The sequence below is a fragment of the Platalea leucorodia genome (genome assembly GCF_965183815.1).
Source record: "Platalea leucorodia genome assembly, chromosome: 16".
NCBI lineage: Eukaryota > Metazoa > Chordata > Aves > Pelecaniformes > Threskiornithidae > Platalea > Platalea leucorodia.
The window spans coordinates 9,019,030-9,039,630 of record NC_138838.1 but is presented as its reverse complement, the minus strand read 5'-3'; the positions used below and the strand labels follow the sequence as shown (position 1 = coordinate 9,039,630).

The following is a 20,601-nucleotide window of genomic DNA, read 5'->3' as shown; positions in this document are numbered from 1 at the left end:
ACTGTGCCTGGTTTATTTAGAATCTAATGAGGGTTCTTAATGCAAAGGGGGAAGAAAGAAGTTCTGTGCAGGAATCCTAAAAGAGCAAGTATCAAAAACCTAGTGAAATGTGCAGCCCAGTGAAAGGTTCAGCATCTAATGATAACAGCACAGCAGTGATTCAAAAGCAAATAAATCCCGCTAGAATGAAAAATCAATGAGCTTTGAGAAATTCTGACAATGAAAAGGTCTCTCTCCCTGTGAGATCAAGTGGAGAAGCCCCATTAACAGAGCAGCCATCTGCTTTTTCCTGCTTGTTAGGTACTGTACAACCATTCATGCTTTCTCCTTCATCAGTGCAAGGACATTCACAACGGAGCAAATAGGCCCAAAACTTGGGAAAAAAAGAAAAAAAAAAATCACCTTGGGTGACACAGAACGGAGCCCAAAACCAGCCCTTAAAACCAAACCAAACGCAATCCAGCACAGTATTTGGAAATCAGAGAAACAACTCCTTGCTGCAGACACCATCTCCAGTACCAGGGAAACCGCTGAATCCGTGAGGCCCCGAGCCTGACGTTTATCCCGCTGAGGAAACGGATTATTCACACGCAGAGAGATTAAACATTTGTGTAAATTCTTTTGGAAGAGTATCTGACACAGCAGTGGGCAAAAAGTTTAAAGAAGCCAATGTCAAACAAGCATGATTTCCCTGAATGCTGCTGAGCAAACTTCAACATGAAGGACAAATTTGAAATATTGACAAATGCCTCTCTTGACTTGTCTCCTTTGATTACCCACCACGTTAGTATCTTTCTAGACAGGCTCAATGTTTCTAATATAAAGGCTGAAATACTTACTGCAGAGGAAGAAATTTTACAAGAGACACCACGTAACAAAGCGGCGGTAGATAACGCAAGCTTAAAAGAGAAAGGAAGTAAAAATTCCACTCTCTTGAAGAGAAAATTGGCTCTGATTCATTCCCTGAAGGTGACATTCATAACAAAATCCAAAGCAACAAGTGGTTTGGATTTGGGGTTTGTTTTATCAGCTGATAGTTGAAATCTGGCTGTAAGAAAGGAAACACTCTGGTTCCATTCATGGTAGTTCTCTTGTTGCTTTGCATGACTTTCAAAGCAACAAAATAGTTGGGAAATAAATTAATAAAAGTTAAAGAACTACTTGTTATAATTAACATTCAGACATCTGCGTTTACCAAAACACCCAAAATAAAGCTTGGTTCTTAATCACAGTCAATCATGCGGACAGTGCACTGTGGAGGAATGTAATGAATGTTTTGGCTACGGCACTAATTCTTTTCAGTGAATAAATATATTTGCTTAAAAAGTAATGCAAAACATACATATTCCTTTCCAAATTCCCCAAGTGCCTTCTCTTCTTTTCCCCTATCCTTTCTGAGGGACTGTATTTAATGGACAAACATTGCTTCAATTTAGTAGTCTTACAGCTAATTAAGAGGGTATGCTAGTTCTTTACCACCAGAATTCAGATCTGTTTCTCTTCAACAAACTCTATTCTTCAATACGACTTATACTGAAAGTATAATATGAGCAGACTGACTTCATACAATGGCTCTCAAGTTTATGACATGAGAAAAACATTTTCTCTATTACTATAAATTCTAACGATTTATTTTAAACTAGCAAAATGGTTTTTTTAGCTCCATTGATGAACTTACATGTACAATATTGATTCATCTTTTTAAAAGCATAAGTAGTGCAATGCATTAGAAAAAACAAACCCAATCATTCACCAGCTTGTAGCAAACTGGCTTTAAGTTACAACAAAAGTAACCTTTATTCATATATATATAATATATATATGAATATATATATAATATATGTATATATATTCCCAACCCCCCCCCCGCCCGAAATATCCTAGAATGTTAAAATTTGCCATGGAATATCTATCTATATGTATTAAGCAAAACAGTATTTTAGAGTGATAAAAGGGATGACAACATTTTAAGAGATAATAATGCCTGCTTGTGTCCCAGAAGAATGAGCAGTAATCTCTTGGTAGGGTGGTTCAAACAAAATAACGTTTACTCAAAAAAAGCCCCCAAACTACTCCGTAAGCTACATATTTCTTACTTAAAAAAAAAAAAAAAAATGTACAGTACTATCATGGCTTACTATGATTTCTCAGATGATTTCCAAATGTTTCATTACTACATAGTATGGGATACAATTTCTGATCCAGATGCTTAAAAGAACAAATCTAACAAAGAAATTTAATCTGAGCTAGACTTGGCAATTTTTCCAGAAAAAAAGTAGAATGATGTTTTGGAAGCTGCTCAAACAAAAGCCAAAATGGAAATATGCCTCTTTCAACCATACCCTAGGCTGCTGTTAAAAATAAAAGGACACTTACAGTTTCCACAAGTGTGAACTGCAGCTGAGGTTTATAAAATACAAAATGTAGATGTCAAAACTGCCCAAGAATAGTTCTTCACTTTTATCTAAAGCTAAACCAACCATTTTCTACACTGCATTAACAAAAGAAATATATAAATGAGAGGTCTTACATATACATGAAAGAATCTATATCAATTAGAATGAAAACGCTCATTATTTTTAAATTATTATGTCTTTAAAAATAAATCATGGAAGCACGTAAATGGTAGAAAACTGACAACTCCACTAAGCAATAATAATGCATGCTTCTATATAAACTTTAATCTGACCGCTTCAAAGCGTTTCATGAACACAGACTAAATGTATGTAGAAGTTTTTTCCATCTAGGTACTAGGAAACTGTAGGACAGAGAGCTCAAATATGTTTGCAGTCACGTACGATTTACGTGAATTCAAATGTGCTGAGGTATTGTTTTATCTGATAGCCTTATTCCTGCCCTGAAGAAAGACAGGGCTAAATCTTTGTATAGCCACACATCTATCTATAAACACCATAAAAATCTTTAAGATCTTAGCCAATTTTTTATTATTATTATTTCAAGCCCTTCGGGGAGGAGAAAGAACCAAATTTATCCTTGGCTCCACTTACTTCAGGCAAAGAATTTGGCCAAATGTTTGTATTCCATCAAGAGGAAGAAACTATGAACTTAAACAATAAAAATAACCAATACCATATACAAATTACATATGGAAGAATGGTGATAATTGTCTGTCTTTCCACCCCCCTACCTCATATTATTGCTGTACGGTTGCAATTTAAGAACTAGAAAAGTTCCCAAACCAGAATTCCTACAGTGAGCTAGCCAGACGCAACTGCTACAGAGAACATCCCTGCCCACTGCAGTCTGCGTGGTCTGATATACACCATGGAGTTTAATTATGTAAATCTATAATACTATATTCACGTTATACAAATCAATTCTATTCTAATTCCCTAGAAAGGAGGAATGGCTTACAGAACCCAGAGGTATCTGAGTTAGAAAGCATCTGCAACAAATCTCACTCACTCTTTCATTCTGCTACAGCCACTTGGCTCTTAAAGTGTGAAAAATGGCTATCACTTAGTAAACTTAGTGTCAAACTACTTGAAAGTAGACTCACTTTAACAATAAAAGAAAAGTCAAATTACAAATGTTCTTACCTTGATTGGAGATTTACATTTTATAAAGGAATGGAAATTTACAAGAAGGGAGAGTTCACTCTACAAAATTAATGATGAGAAGTTTAGAGGCATCTAGTGAAGAAAAGTTCTACAGCATTTGGATGCTTTAACTACTTCATCTATGTTTTAATTACGTAACAAGGTACAGAAAAGTACGATTTTAAAAAAAGACTTGAATATAATCATTTCTACGCGATGTTTAGACTCCTGTCAATGAATCGTGGAGCTTTTAATTTTTCCTGTGCATGACTGCTATTCTGTTTTAAATTCACACCCACAATGGCCAAGATATTTCCCATACTGATAACAAAGAGGGGTTTTGTTACTGCTGACTGAGGGGTCGGTGGCAGCTGCACTGTGTGGCTGACATAATCAGTATAAAATACTAGCTTGTAACAATGGCTGCTCATTAGAATATAAAATAATCGGAATGTTGAATCTGTAATTTCAGCAGCTGCTACTGTACATTTTCCATAACTTTTAAGCATCAGCTATCAGCGCGCTAACTTTCTGCTTCTTCACATCCCAGATCTCATTTTAGTGATAAAAACCATTTGTGGGATTGTACCACAAATCAGATGCCTGAAATAATCCAGCACAAAAATAATCCCACAAAAATGGCAATATTCTTAATCCAAACCATTCCAGGGATGCATTTTGCAATGCAGCTTCTCAAAGAGTTGCCTTAATGTAGCAGAGGAACAGACGGAGGCATAACTGAGACCCAGGGGTAGGGGAAGGACAGAAACTTTCCAGGACAGGCTTTCCTTCAAAGCCAGCTTCGCCTGCAGAGATGACCCGAGTTTATATAAGCAAAACTTCTCTCTGTTTTTGCATCAACAGGGCACTACTACTGCAAAGGAAGCAAGAAAAATGATTACGTTTTACCACCTGCAACTTCAGTGAGCATTGGCCTTGTCCGATGAAAGATCACTTGATTGTCAGTACTAGTCAGACAATAAATCACAGTGCTGGCGACTGTCTCAGCACTTTGAGGAAATTTTAATATATGTTGGGCAAGCCTAACACTAGTTTTTGGTTCCTATATTTTTAAATCTCTGTCTAAAAAATATTTAAAGGAATTAGATATGTTTTAAAGCGATTTTCAATATAGTGGTATTCACAAATAAGCCTGACAACTAACTTAGCAGAATTTTTCTGGCAGGCAAAATGCCAGCATGAGCAGGGAGGCAGGATACTAATTGGTGCTTTATTTATGTTAATCATCTATAAAAAAAATTAAAAAGACTACATAAAGTGGCTCTGGAAGTCCAGCCTTGAATTTAAAAAATAATTAGCTCATGAACACCAAACTCTTTCTCTCCTGTACGCAGGTCTTCTCAGAAGACCACCTTTGCAGCGGCCCCCGCAAACAGACATGCTTTCACACCTGCCTGACAGGCTTGTTTCCAGACTAGTCCATTTTAACAGCACAGTCCTAAAGTGACAGAGGCACAAGATTATGCATCGAGTACCACATCTAAATGGCCATAACCTCTCTGTCAGCATCAGTGACAAAAACCATCCTCAACTAAGAGATCACCCTGGTAAAAGCATTTCACATGAGATGCTACGAAATCATCCTACAGTACTTAGGGCAACCTACACAACTTGTCTCTAACCCAGACAACAAAGGAAAGAAACTTCCAGGTGGGAAAGTTAACATGTTAGTACATTTACTGGCTTCCCCCCAACCGCTCTCACTCTTGTCTGGATGGCACCTCTGCTGACCAGCTTTCTCACCCATGTCTAACATCTTCTGACACTTGGCAAGCTCTATCAGAGAAGACAGAAATGCAGCTCTCGTCTATCTACATCATGCAGATAGTATCTTCTAATTTACCCTCCTCACAACACCTTACACGCATTTACATTTATTGAGAATTAAACTGTGGAAAGAGAAGAAATGGTATTTTCGAAATTTAAAAATCAAATGGGGTAAGCACTATGAACTGTATCACGAGAATATCTGGGAGGAAGAATAGATGTGATGACCTAGGAGTTGGCTTCACTTCTGTGCTTTACAGGCCAGTTTCTGCATCCCTCCTTGTATTGGGTTTATGCAGCAATACACTCCTTAACTAGTTAGTAGTCACCCAAGAGTTATCCCTTCTTGTTAGTGACCGTGGAAATATGCATTTGTACGAGTCAACTTTTAAGTATCTGGTACTATAATTCAAGAGAAGGAGGAAAATTCATGTCTTAAAAAAAGAAGACATCAAAAGCACTAGCAATGGCAAGATAGCACTCAGAGGTTGACATATTTCTCACTAAATAGGATTTAGTTTCACTTAAATACAGCTCTCAAGGAGTTCATTAAAGAATAGTATGTTCGGTCGCTGATACCTAGAGCTTTCAGACTTATCAAAGAACAGTGTAAGCACGGATACGATGATAAATAAATACATGGAAGATTTTGCAATGACAACATGGCATACACTCGTATCCATAGAGGCATTTACTAAAACATTGCTTACTCTTCTTCCCAGAGATACAAACCCATTTTTTTCTTCTTTAACAAGGACATATGTTCAGCAAATAACAATATTTACAGAGTCTGCAAACAATCTTTTCATGATAGATAGAGATAGCCTGCAGGTATTTTCAATGCATTTCATACAATTCAAGCAGCACCGTCATTTGAAAACAGCAAGGAACACAGTGAGGAGGAGAGAGAGAGAAGGAATAAATGCATTTTTGGCCGAGTGAAAATTAACGTATTCAGGGCCCAGAATAAGTAAAGCAATTCAGACAGATAATTCCTGGGAGACAATTGATGCCAGCACCAGCAGAAAGAAGCAACACAAAGACCTTTTCCAAGGTCATCCATGGCTCTTCCCTTCTGACGGTGTGCATACAGATGCTCTGAAAATATTTAATCCATTTACATGTAAACTCAGGTAAGTCCCAATATCCCCTGGCCTGTCAGTCCCCAGGTCCTCCGTGTGGTATTTCTCGGAAACAAGCTCAACAAGCCTTATGCAAGTGCTCAAGAATTGGTGTGGTGGGAGTATAGTCTTTGTATGAAATAAAATCACACGCTGAAAAATAAAACAGATTAGATTTAGTCATGATATTTAATTAAAATCAGTAACTAAACAGATCAGTGAAACTCAAAGTAGCAGGGAAAGAAAAATGCAGAGCAGAAAACGTCATTTCATAGCAATAGAAAAATATGGATTGTGAAGCAAAAGGAAAAGTGCAGTGTGAAACCATTGCGGATACAAGTCCTTTTCAGCCTGATTTAACAATTAGCTGCAACGCTTATGCGTGCTTTTATGGAAAGGAGTGTGCTTATATTCGCTCGTATAATATTACAAACATACACATCAGCGTGCAACATTTTCACTGAAAATTTAGAAAGCATTTATTAAAAATTATGATAATCATCGTTGCAGAACCTCTATATTAATAGTGTACCTGTGCCTGTTGATAGCAATATATTCCCAGTCATTTCAAATAACGCAAGTAAAATAATTATTTTATTTCTGCAATGCCACACCAACTATTTTCAATTTTCATCAGTCAAGTGATTTATCAAGTAAATATCCATATGCCCAACAGCTAGCAGTGCAGCAATGAGAATTTGTTCTCCACAGAATTTCATTTTGATTTTTTGGAAGTGTAAGATACATCTGTCCTTCATAAGTGTTCAGTAATGATCTATTACATGTGAAATGTCTAAAGAATAATTTACAGCTAGCATGCTCGATTTACTTTAACTTGTATTATATGAAGCAGCCACCATATTTAAATGGTGGTATCAGCTGACCTAAGCAACTATTTAACGCCAACCAAATGCAGTTAGACTGTAAAATTATTTACTGTAAGTAATGTCAGATGAATGTTATTATCCTCCTAACTCTCAAAGATATCTGTTTCAATGCTCATATATAATAAATAATTGCCAGTCACAAATACTTTTCTTCAGAAATAGTCACTATATCTTTTAGGTTATATTGTCAACAAAAGTAACGTTAAGAAAATTTAAGCTGATGTAATGCTTTTCATGGCATCTTTTTGACAACAAAGCTCGTATCTAAGATCTGACCACTCACAATTTCTAAACCAGATTATAAAGCTAAATCCATGCAAAGCCTTAATGGATCAGGATTTTATTTCTAGCGCTGCAAAAACTTCAGTTGTGGCCAGGTCTTATCAGCTACAGTGGTAGACAGATTACAGAAGATGTGCCATGGATAAGTATGAAGCACTACCAGCTTAAACCAATTACACACTTAGCACGAAGTTGTCAAACTACAGATGAATGCCAAATCCTAACATGCAATTTCTATCATGCTTACAAATTTTAAGGAGAATTATACTGAAGAGAGAGCTGTCAGAAATGCAAAATGTAGCTGGGAAAACATATGGTAGAAAGAACAGTATTTGGAAATATGTAAGATTTTAGTGGTGTGTAAATAAGGAAACCATACTAACTCAAGAATTACCATTTCAGAATCTACAGGATTTTTTAGTAGAAGTCCAGAGTTCAAGCTTGCCTGCATCACTGGCAGACATATCTATTAAATTATTTGCCAGCTGAGAGTAATTTCCTTTACAATAAGAAGCATACATACAAAGCAATCCATAGCTGTCCAAATTACTCTTTATAGGCAGGAAAATGTGTGATAAAATGCATGTTTTGTGATTCACTTCCTCTGGTTTACTTGCTTCGGTACTGTTAACCTGTAGCTTCTGATAGCCTTCTACAGTGCTCTTAAACCATATGAAAAAAATCTAGACAGACAATCACTGTACAATTTAAGGCACATAATTAGCAATTATTTCATGCACACTTAACAGTAATAACCTGTTACGTACTAAGGGAAAGAAACATTAATGAGCTACTTCTGGTGCTGCTCTGTGTACTGTGTTTGCATAATAATGAGGTCCAATCTGCTGGAAAACACATAAAGGACAAATTAATAAGGTCGTCATTTTTGTCTAATGATGCTTAATACAGTTTTAGCAATCTGCTCAAGACAAAAGACGGTCACTCAGACATAGCCGATTATGCATTCGCGTGGCAGATGAAATCTTTATTAAACAGAATGATGAATCTGATTAACATGCGATAACAAATATACAGTCTGCGAAAACGACCGTGCCACCTCCTGCAAGCATCCCTCACGTCGACTATTAAGGCTTTACTCAGATTGAGGTCAGACTGGTATTCCCGATAGGCGCATTAAGATAAAAGTTTGCCAAATGTGGTAACATGATGAACAAAACAATATCCTGTTATATAAAAGCTACTGTCTCAACAGCTGTCTAATCAGTTATAGCACCAACTCCTTAATAAGTTTAAAAATTTAATTGTCAGAGTTTCATTCACCTTTTAACATGTGAAAGACAATTTATTACGTTAGCTAAGCTAGATCTTAAAGCACCCCGAGTCCTCTACATTTATGGTACCAAAATATTTTCTGTAAGTTCCAAAGTACTGTCTTCCACGAAGTTGTTACCATTTCACAAAGAAGACTGCGAACAGGAATATACAATTATTTAGGGCATTTTAAGGAGTATAAAAAAATAATATTAATTTATATGCCACTGATTTCACATAAAGTCTGAATAAGTTAATGGAGGTTTCTGGGTCAATGGCAAACACATGATGCAATTGAAATTGTAGAAATGTAGCAGTAAATGTAAAGATCTGTTTTTCAATATAAATGTATAACTGACAAAAAAGTAGGTTAAAAAAAAAGATTTACAAAATGTAATTTATTAATCCCACCTTAAATTTAAGTCATGAAAATACACTGTTACCTCTTTAAACTATTACCAAATCTAGAAGTAAATTACAGATATTAAATCCAACGATTCTATTTTAAGCTTGCTTTGCTATAGCAATGTGATTTCTATTACACGAGCAATTTCTTGCCTTCCAGAACGAACTGTACTTGATTTATAGACAGCACATGACATGAAGTAATTTAAGATGACATATGATACCTCATGACATGTACATGATTTAACACAGGGTAGGCAGCAGCACAAACTACAATGTTGATTTTATCTCTACAAATATATTGCTCAACAGCAGCAGGATCTTGTATTCAAGAATATGTAACTGGAGCTAAACCCGACTTAATCACAGCTTCTTCACTTTAATGCATATGTGTTTGCTCTGGTATATGATAGCATATAGTAAATCATCATTTTAAACTCCTTTGACTCATTCTATATGTCTTCACTACATTAATATATTCCCAATTACAAGAAAACAACAGCCATTTGATTTAAAGCAAGGGGATGATAAAATTAAGGCTGTATTTACCTTTACCATCATTCATCCCCAGTCCATTCTACCTGTCTAAATAAGTGACATTATTTTCACACACACACAAAAAACATAGTAGCTCCCTTCCTCACCCCCACAACTCTCACATTCAAGTCATCTGGCATATTAATCTAGTCATGAGGCATTCAGTTTGCAACAGATCCAAAGCAGAGATGCCAGTTCTGACAATTGTTTCACAGGTCTCTTGAAGATGATGGGATATTTTTTTCCCCAAGCCTCTCTTTGAAACAAAGACAGGCATTAAGAGATTAGATGTTGCTCTACTGAAAGCCACTAGCTTTCAGAATGACTCTCCAAAGCCAGATGTGGTCTTTTTTAGCCCATGGTGCTCTTCCAGGCCTAGAAGCTTACCGAGACTTCTTTCTAGCGTATAGAAATGGAATATAAGAAAAGAACAGGAAAGGAAGAGAGAAAACCTGCAACAATTAACAGTGTCTTTCTAGCTAAAAGAAAGAGAAGAAGTTAAATCTACAGGTAGACTAAGAACATAATGCTTATTTCACATTAACAAAACCACAACACTTTAAACCTAACACCAGCTGATTACACATTTATACTTGATGCACCTGGGATGAAAGACAGCCAGTCCCCCCTTCAGCTGCCTACCTAGCTAGCAGTATGGATAAAACTGCCGACAGTCTTTGGTTTGCACAGCCAGTCATGGGAAGCAACAAAGAAGTGGAACACAATGCTTCTGATTTCCTGGCAGTGTTACAGAGCCCCTTATTTTAAATGTACAGAAAAAGACTGTTAAAAAGATAAAACAAGAAATCATTTCATTGTACCTCAGAGGAACCCATTATTTCACATTCTTTTAGTATACATTCCCTCAATGTAACATTTTATTATCTTTGATATAAAATAAATGCTAAAATACCATGGAATCTTAGTAATAGCGTTGGAAATACCAACATTCATGGCATATAATGCTTCATAAACTTTGTTCCATCATCGCACTGTCACATAGTGCATTTCAAATAGTTTGTACAGTGGATAATGATGCACACAGGCCAAAACGTAAGGATCGTATTCAGTTTTTGGCCAAGTTTTAGTCTCAAAAATCTCTGGTTAAATTCAATTATACTTATATCCACAGTATAAACGAAGAAAAATTCAGGAAAGGCATAGGTGTCCTAAGGTTACCTGCACAGCTCGTTCAGGATGGAGCCTCACCCTCTGTCTTTATCTCAAAATAAGGCATTACTAAGAATACAGTAAAAATCCACATAGCTTTCTCGTCTTTCAAAGATTTCAAAGAATTCTATTGAGAATTTAATTTGCTAACATTGTTGGAAATACAATACCTATAAAAAAATTTCTTCCTGTTGATTCCTTTAGCCCTTGTGCGTGTTCATCCATCAGGGTCTGATTAATGTTTTTGTTAGTGCCACAAATAACATAAAACTACGTGTCTGAAAATCCAAGTCTGACTATATCACTTGTGCAAATATGTTTTGCTCTGTTTTTCCTTTCATGAAAGACGTGGATACCTGCTGCCTATTCTCCTATCCCTTTTCATAAGTCATAATACTATAGACACTACAGACAATTACAAATATATTAAGTGACCTGAACTCAGCTCTTAACTATCATTTCAAATCTCTGTGGTAGAAATTAGATGAAGTCACGTACAATTCATCTAGATAAAGTAAAATCTTCCTTCTACCTTTTACAGAAATAGTATTTTAATATTTACTATACAGATCATTCAGTAATCATTTTAATATACAAAATAAGCTCATTTGACTTACCCATGACTCTACTTTATTATTGAAATGAGTAACCTCAGCTCCTATCAAAGGACATGGAGAAATCGACTGAATGACACAGCTCCTGCATTGTAAGTAACTTGTCAGAGAATATTCCTTCTCATTCCAAATAGCATTTAAAGATAAGCTGGCATTCAAGTCTTTCAAAAAGAAAGAAAAAGTGCTTTACATAGGTGTCAAGAGATATTTTAAAATAGATAAAAGATCACAAGTTGCACTTCACATTTCAAAACATGATGTTCCTAGTTTGCCAAAAAGTAACATGGTAAAGAATGCTTACTAATCTCTGCAGACTCGGTAACTTCTAAAATAGAGTCCTTGTGACAAAAATCACATATGACTAATTGTGCCATCCTAACACCAGAACTGCCCGGACACGAACAAAAGTAAATACTTTACATTTTTTTCTCTGTCACCTGAATGCTGTGAAAGGATTACACATTCCATGACCTGACACCTGGAATCGTTTCCTATCAAATACATTGCTTCTGCAGAGCCCTACTTTAACCATCGGGGCTCCAGGGTATATGCCTCCAATTCGTGGATTTTAATCTGTTATAAGAAATGTAAATGATTCTGTTCTCATTATCCTTATCGTTTCTTTTTGATCAGAACAGTACCTAAGGACCCAGGAAATCTGGGAGTGGAGGGTAAACTGGTATGCATCTTCAGTGTTTGGTTCAACATGCAGAACTCAACAGATGTCAGTGGAGTTTTGTCTGCTTCCAGTCAACAGTAAATTGTGTGTGGCACTCCTTTTATGTGTCAAGCAATTCCCTCTCTCAATTTGATGGCTGATGGTACAAGATAGCATCTCAAAGGATAGCATCAACTTCCCAAAAGGTCAAAGGCAAGGGCTGTAAGTCTTGTGAATGGCCCAGTTAAGAGAAAATAAGTGTATATAATATATTTTCTTGGCCAAGTACCGCTGTCAATACTCAATTCTCCAACTTCTGTATTTCCAGTCTCCTGAAAAAAACCATTGACCCACATGGTTTTGCTGTTTATCTGCTTTTTAGCCAAATGCTGTGCCTTGGACAGTAAGCTTCTACTGCCTTCAGCTTCCTCACTCCATAAATAGCCAAACTTCTCCTCATAAGCTTTAAATAATCTTCCTCGTTTATCTAAGGTCAAAGACATAGCTTACAGTTGTCACTAACATCTTTCAGCATGGTAGTATCGCTTTTATGCTTGTTTCACCTTTGAAATATTTCCTGGGATTTTCAGAAACATTCACAATCCTTGGCAAGAGAACACAAAAATACCAGTATCATTGAAAGATTTGATATTTTCCTTTAAGAAAAACTTTCATTTTCTTTAAGAAGCAAAATCATAGACTCATAGAATCATAGAATCGTTAAGGTTGGAAAAGACCCTTAAGATCATCGAGTCCAACTGTTAACCTATCACTGCCAAGTCCACCACTAAACCATGTCCTCGAGCACCGTGTCTACCCTTCTTTTAAATATGTTCCTTTCAAGAAGCTATGAAAAGGAAAGATGTTCTTGAAGGAGAAAGCAAAAGGCCAGAGCATTTAATTCATACCCAGTAAAGAATTGTTGGATATCGGACTTCCTTCAAACTTACAGAAACTTAAGTAGGAGCAATGGAAAGCTGTGGAAGTTAAAGAACAATGCAGACTCAACCACTGTGCTGTGGCAATAAAGAAAAGATTGTTAAACAAAATATCTCTTGAACAAAGATGTAATGAAGCAAGATACTAAGAGATGAAGACCATAAAAAAATTGAAGTCAGAATTATTGATCAATAGGTAGGCAAAAATCAATACCAAGCCCTTATTGGCACAAAAAAGAAAACAGTGTTTGCAGCAACTACACTCAGCCAATTGCTAACAGAGATGAAAACAGGCAGAATGCATGATTTGTAACATGGTATTCAATGTCCCTAACAAGGAGGAAATTTCCTAATAAGGAAACAATTACAACAAAGCTTTAGTACTGCTTTGACCATTTTATATAACAATTTAACAAAAGACAGGTTATAGACTTTTTGAAAGCTCACATGTTTCTCTTGGCTTAAAAATGCTTTCCATTAAAAATACCTGCAAAACCTGTATAGTGCTATTTTGGAGTAAGAAGTAGTGGGGCAAGAGACTCGTACTGGTCCTCTCCATAGGAGATTTCACACATAGATCGAGAGATAAAAACATGTTACCAAAATCAAAAGCATCTGCAGGAAATGAAAGAAAACAATGTGCTGTATTTAATTTAAAGCTGAAGCACTTCTCAAATATTAGGTGGTATTTGTCAGTAATCAGTAAGATTTACCTTCACTTTTCACTGGCATCTGATAAACCTTCAAAGTTTCTTTAAGATGACTAAGACTTGCAGCATCTGAGATGATCAACATCATATTATCATCTTCTGAAACGGCATCTAGTTCACACATACAATTATTGATGGATTCTTTACTTCTTATATTAGTATTTCTGAAGAGTTTCCAGATTATTTTCAGTTCAATATTACTGTAGCAAGCTTTTCTCAAAATTCCTATAATTTAAAAAGTGGGGTGTAAGACTTCTATGTACATGGTTCTGAATACAGTACTGTTAGAACATACTGCAAACTTTCCACATTTACAAGATGGTAATTTAGGCCCTGATCCAACACCCACTGAAGTCAGTGAAAAGACTTCTATTGATGTAAATGGACCTTGGAAGAAGGCCTTATTTAAATTTTTTAACATGTCCAAAATTTACTTTTCAACAGATAATTTTCCCCTTGTTATTACTCCCAAATTGACAAGTGAGTTTGAATCCACCTTGAATAAAGTCATTTATTTTTCATTTTCTTCAAACTGTGGCAGATTTTTTAACTTTCATCAATCAACTGACATCTGAGATTCAGTATAAACAGCATAAAACTTCTCGCTGGCAACGGACACCTTGGTAACTGTAGGCATTAAGGTACCTCAGTGATTCGGAATGCTTTCATTTAATACATAGTGATGCCATTTCACAGATTCTATACCAAATTGCAAAGATATGATGATGTGGATAAATTAATATTAAGGAAATGAATGAAAGTCTACTGATGAGATTACACAAGTCTTAAAGGAGATACATTACGGTTGCTCTGGGAAAACAGTCAAGAAGTTGCCTCCACCACCTGGGTGTCCCTTTCTTTACCCATAAGGCAATGTGGACTTTGACTTTGCTAGTCATATGCTATGGCTTTAATAGGCCCAGATGCAATAGGGCTATCTCTCACTCTTCCTCAGGCTCAGGTGTGGTTTGCGAATGAGGAGACTTGTCCTTTCTTCATTTCATCTTATCCAGATAACCTATGGTCTAGCTTTACAACCTGACGTCCAGGTCAGCTACATCACACAATGATGTCATGAGCTGCTAGCACACAGTTCCTGCCTACTAAGCCTGGCCTCTCTCACTCTTATGGCTGAAGAGGATGACTTTGAGAGGGATGGGTTTTTTTCACTAGCGTCACTTCTTTGATGCCAATTCCATGCTTGCTTCATCACTTAATGAGCTTTTGGGGCAGTGGAAGGGACCTTCGAGAAGGGGAGGGGATGTTTAAGGGTCCCAGAACATAGGCGCTGCCATAAACAAGACCCTGCACAAGAAACAGGTCTCTGCTCTGTGTCTAATGCACACCTCTCCATCTCAACCTCCATATCATTTCTAACACCTCCTAAAAAGGTAGCATTCTGGCGTGCTTTCAAGGCCCTGAGACGTACCCGCAAGGCACACAAAAGCAAATATCTTCTTACCTTCAGATTTGTAAAACCTGGGACCAGTTAAATCCTCACTAAATTCTCCTAGAGGACAATGTTTAAGGGTATTAAGCATCTATATCTATTTGTTTCTGCATGTAACCGATGAGAACATTTTATAATTAGGTCATTACCACACATGGCCCAGTAGCCTGAAGATACAGTGCATTTTTAAAAAGTAGCAGAGATGTTACTACAATTACCAGCTTTTAGACTTTCCCAAATTAAAGTGCCTCACAAAAACGTAGAGACAATTTCCAAGAACATCTAATCCACATCTTGTACAACGGGTCGACCGATGACTAAAAAGCAAACTAAATTAATACAAGGTAGGTTACATATTGAAGGATAACAGTGTGATCATATCGTTTTTCCCTAAAACTTTTGAGTTTCATTAAAACATGTATTAGATTCACAGAGTTACTATGCCAAGATATTACCAAACTTCTCACAGCAACTGGTAGCAAATTAACACCTAATCCTTAGAAGGAACATACCCCAGTGAATGGGCCACTATGTTACAAATAATTTCTTTCAGCCTCCCATAATGTCAGGACCAGTTGCCTTCAGTGAACTCTTAAATTCCAGTCAGATTCCCATTGTACTTCAGGATAGGTCAGTGTATCAGGACCACTGAATCAAGCAACATAAATACATCAGAAAGAGCTTCTATTAACAGTAGCTTATTTTCCCTGAAATGCCAAGTAAAAATAGTTGTGTTACTGTGACAACTCCCTCTTTCTCCCCCCCAAAAGATTTTCTGCAGGTCTCCAGTGCGTTTCTAGCAACTCATTTAACTGGTTACCATATCTAGAGGAGAAATTAAGCAATTATTCTAAAGTATCCCTCCAGTATCCAAAACTGTGAAAGTAAAAAGATGGATTAAAAATCCTATCATTCCCAACCTGAAACAAATGACCAGTTACATAGATCTTACCCTCTGCTTTTGGCAGTATTTCAGCTCCACAGACAATACAATAAAGTCCTTTCTTGCAAGGCTGGTGGTGTGTTTCCTTCTAAGAAGACGATATACAAATTCATGTAAACACTAGTTCGCATATAGTAACTATGCAGATTGAAGCATTTAAATATAAACACAAAGAAATATATCAAAAATGCTACAGAGAAATATATGACTTGAAATACTCAAAGAAACCTCTTTGAATCAATGTTTAGAATTTATATTAGCTAATAATTAAAATATACATAAAGATAAAATGCTTAATCTAACTTAAATAGAAATACTTTCATACAAAATATGAGGTATTTTATAGTCTATAACACTCCAGGCTATCACAGATTTGGTTTGGAATTTTGCAAAGGAGGCTAGGAAGACAGATGCCCAACTCTCATTGAGTTTCAGTGCAATTATGCTCTTACACTACGCAAATCCTGCCCTAAAAATTACGTCCTAACCAGAAATAAGAAGCACTGCTTATATTGAAACAGGAATCACATTCGTAACGAGTTATGAGCTGGACTCTGTAGGCAGTCCATATCTGCAGCCTCTACCTGTGTTAACAGGACTTGAAAACACTCAGCCTTTTTGTTTCCCATGAGAAACAAAGGTATCTATTGAGTGTATAAATTGTAAAAATCTAGAGCAAACCATACAGACCACGAATAAACAATTTAATCTGTATTATTTAACTTAAAATATTATATAGTAAATAGTTCTTATTACCCTTGCACCTTAACATTCAAGAGTAGCCACTTAAAATCGGTTCCTTATTCTATCTGCATGGTACCTTTCTTTCACAGGTGTAGGCACTTTGCCTAACTGTAGCTTTTCTTCGTCTGCATCGTCTCTGAACTTTCAGTCCTTTAATAAATTCAAGATTTTATGATTATTTTAGACAGAAGAGATCATACCTAGCTATTATATCAAAGTATGAGATGAATTTTCAATAATTTAGCTTTTATAGATTTGGGAAGGCCAAACAAATAGTTCTAGGAAAGCTGGTACATTGACTTCCCTTCCCTTCTATTTGCAGGCTGGGCAGCAGGGTATTTAACTTAATACTGGGAATCACCATAAATGTATTAAATATAGAAATAAAGAATATTCTTACCACTAACATTAAATACCAGTTAGTTAGCTATCAAGACAAATTAAGATTGAATTTACACAGCTTTTACACCAGAAGAAACTGTCCACCCCTTACCCCCCAAAAAAACAGCAGTAATACAAAGGATTATCCATCAGTTGTCCCACGCAACACAGCTATGGTCAGGATTTGAGTTTACTGAATTTGTGAATAGAGATATGTCAAGAAAAACCTAGTAGGCCAAATGCTGATATTTCAATACATGTTTTAAAAAATAATGGTTAAGGAGTAATTTTATATAAAGTGTAGACATTGTAAATGAATGCAAAATATTTGACATGAAGAAGGCCATGTCTTAAAGGGTTTCTAATCAAAGCAAGATGCAACACAAGATCAAGAAAGGAACAATCTGCTCCAGATAAGGAAAGGAAGATGGATTTTCTTTTTTTAATGTTACAGATTTAAAGACAGACAAATCTTCTGAAAGACAAATAGGGGATAGTGGTCTATGAGATGAGCAGACAAGCCGTAAAGCTTAAGTGATTTCTACTATCTATTTGGATATACATAAACATAAAAAGTGGTTTGGTACAGAAGACTTGTTTTAAGAAAACTGAGCTATCAGAGACTCATGAGGATCAAGCTGACCAGCTCTTGGGGGTGTAGCTGCAAAGCCACCTGCCCCAGGCTGCCTCAGCATTTTCTGCGGGATATGGGGCAGTTCTCGTCCAGAAGCCAGTTACAAACAGAACCATGCCTACCCTACTAAGCCTTGATATTCAATCACTTACTTAATTCTAAATCTAAATTAAGTACTTTTATCTTTAGATGTGTCATATGTTTAAATTGCTGTCAATATTAGAGCTTGCTTCTGCCCTATCAACTAGTTCAAAACCCTCAGCATCCAATGATTAAGCGAATACCAGGAAACCTAAACCAAGAAAACACGATCCTTACGTGGCATCGATATAACAAAAAGTTTACCCAAACACCTTATACCAAGTACTGCAAGACAATGCTTGTTAAAGAAATTCAACAGTATTCTTGCCATTTTTGCCAACAGAGTATCTAATTTTATAAAGATGCATTTGTTGTGTAAAGAAAGGTTACAATTTATACCCTGTTGATATGAACACATTCACAGCTCTGTAGAGGTGGACGTCAGAATGTTATTTAGATGAACTTCTATGGAAAATGACCAGTTAACAAATTCATCTCTGCTCTCAAGTCAAAATATATAAATACCTATGAACCAATCTTAAGATTGTAAAAATCCTGCATCTTCATATTAATATACGATGGAAATGAACAATCTTTTCTTGAAAAATCAGGCATAGTATGTTTTATTACACCAAAATCCTGGCTGTTTTGATTGTAATAAATGAAAGAAATGTTTAAAATACGTCAAAAAAAGTAGACTGAGGAAGATTTAAAGACCTTTATGTACAAATTTACACTGTTACATATTGCATAGAAATTGTGTTTGTAGGGCATGCAAATGAGTACATGTTTTGATATGAATACATCCAGAATCTGACTAAAAGAAATTACATTCTCTCACGAAAGAAAATTTTAAAGAAACCTCAACCTTTATATAAAACAAATAGAGACCTCTAAAGAATCCTCTCATGATCATCAAATATCAAAATGTTCAAATACTACTATACTACTACTACTATACAGCTTCTGACAGACATTTTGACAAAAGAAATTGGAGGGAAACGAAGTACTGAAGAATACACCTATCAGCATCTAGGCTCAATCTATCATATTACTTGATCTGCAAAGATGCTGTTCTACATATTTAATAAAAAAAAAAAAAAAAAAGGCCTAACAAACGCAGAAAACCATCATTTGAATATATGGGTGTTTTGCTTTCTGAGAAAACCCCAATTGTTTGATTGTATTTAATGGCAGATTAATTAAATCTGTAATAGACAAACCTCCTCAGCCTATAATTACAAGTCAAATGCTACTTGGGCTTCTATTTAGAATTTCCACACATGATGTCCTTTCGCCACAGAATTAGGATGAAGAATCTTAATTATATCTATAGAAAACTGCATGTTGCCTAACTTTCACAGTGAAAACCAAAAAAGTATAATGAAAACTCCAGTCTGATAGTAGCATGTATTAACCGAGAACTAGAAAGCCACCACTGCTCTATAGTGAGGCTATGTTGTAAAGGCTGCTCACTACGTTTCCTACAGAAGCTGTCACTACGTGCTAGTATTGTTCAATAGAAAAGATGACACACCTTTATTTCGTGATCTGGAAAGACTGATTTTCTGGTTTTTGGTATCCATCTCTTGAGATGCTATCTGCTCTGCTTCTATTTCGCTAGTCATCTCTACATTATTTACTGCACTATTCTTACTCCCCTCATTTTGCATTAGTCCATGTAAACTTGTGCTTCTGCCACCATCATCAATCATTTTTTTAGTCACACTTAGTGTTTCTGAGGTGTTGATTGCAAAAAGATCCTCAGTGACTGTGAAGTTTCCACATTCAATCCGATTCTCATTTATATTACAGGTTGGAACCAGTGGTGTGATTTTCTCTTCCTCTGATTCTACATCATCATAGAGTTCTGGTGTGAAATAGATACTCTCATCCTCGTCTTCAGCTTCTGCAGATATGTTTACTGTTGAAAGTTCAGATTTCCCTCCTGCTGAAGGAAACTCACTGCAGGGCTCAACTTGAAGCTGCAGCTTATCAGGATGCTCTTCAGCAACTGGAGCCTCAGTATTTTTAACTGAAAAATTAGTTGTTTCCAAACATGATTCTGGTACACTTGGTTTATGTTCTGAAATTAATGACTGGCATTGATTTACACTATCAATAAGTTCACTAGCCCTATTCGCATTCTTTTGTTTGCTACTAGCTGTGGACGTGCAGTTCTTGGCTACAGGCAAAGGTGTTGAAGTCAGTGGTTTAAAGCAGCAATGTTCTTTAATAATATCAGCATTAGTCCAGCCGTCCTTTTTTTCTCTCTCTATTTGAGTTGCTGGCATTTTGGATGTGGAGTCCATATGTTTTCTTCTTTGTGCTACATGGTGAGAATGACTCCCTACATCAACTTTCTGGCCACCTGTGAAAAATCACAAAACATTAATTAATTGTATATGCCTTCCCCCTGCTGATTT

General features: G+C 36.2%; 1 protein-coding gene across 3 annotated transcripts in view; it reads right to left on the bottom strand.

Moving 5' to 3' along the window:
- Nucleotides 1-19,133: 19,133 nt before the first annotated feature.
- Nucleotides 19,134-20,601, bottom strand: part of BRIP1 (BRCA1 interacting DNA helicase 1) — a 63,580-nt gene continuing 62,112 nt past the window's right edge. For all 3 annotated transcript variants that reach the window (XM_082328053.1, XM_082328054.1, XM_082328055.1), the window contains one exon: nucleotides 19,134-20,546. In XM_082328053.1, coding sequence (XP_082184179.1) covers nucleotides 19,675-20,546 — 872 coding nt within the window. In that variant the 3' untranslated portion in view covers nucleotides 19,134-19,674. The remainder of the gene's footprint in view (nucleotides 20,547-20,601) is intronic.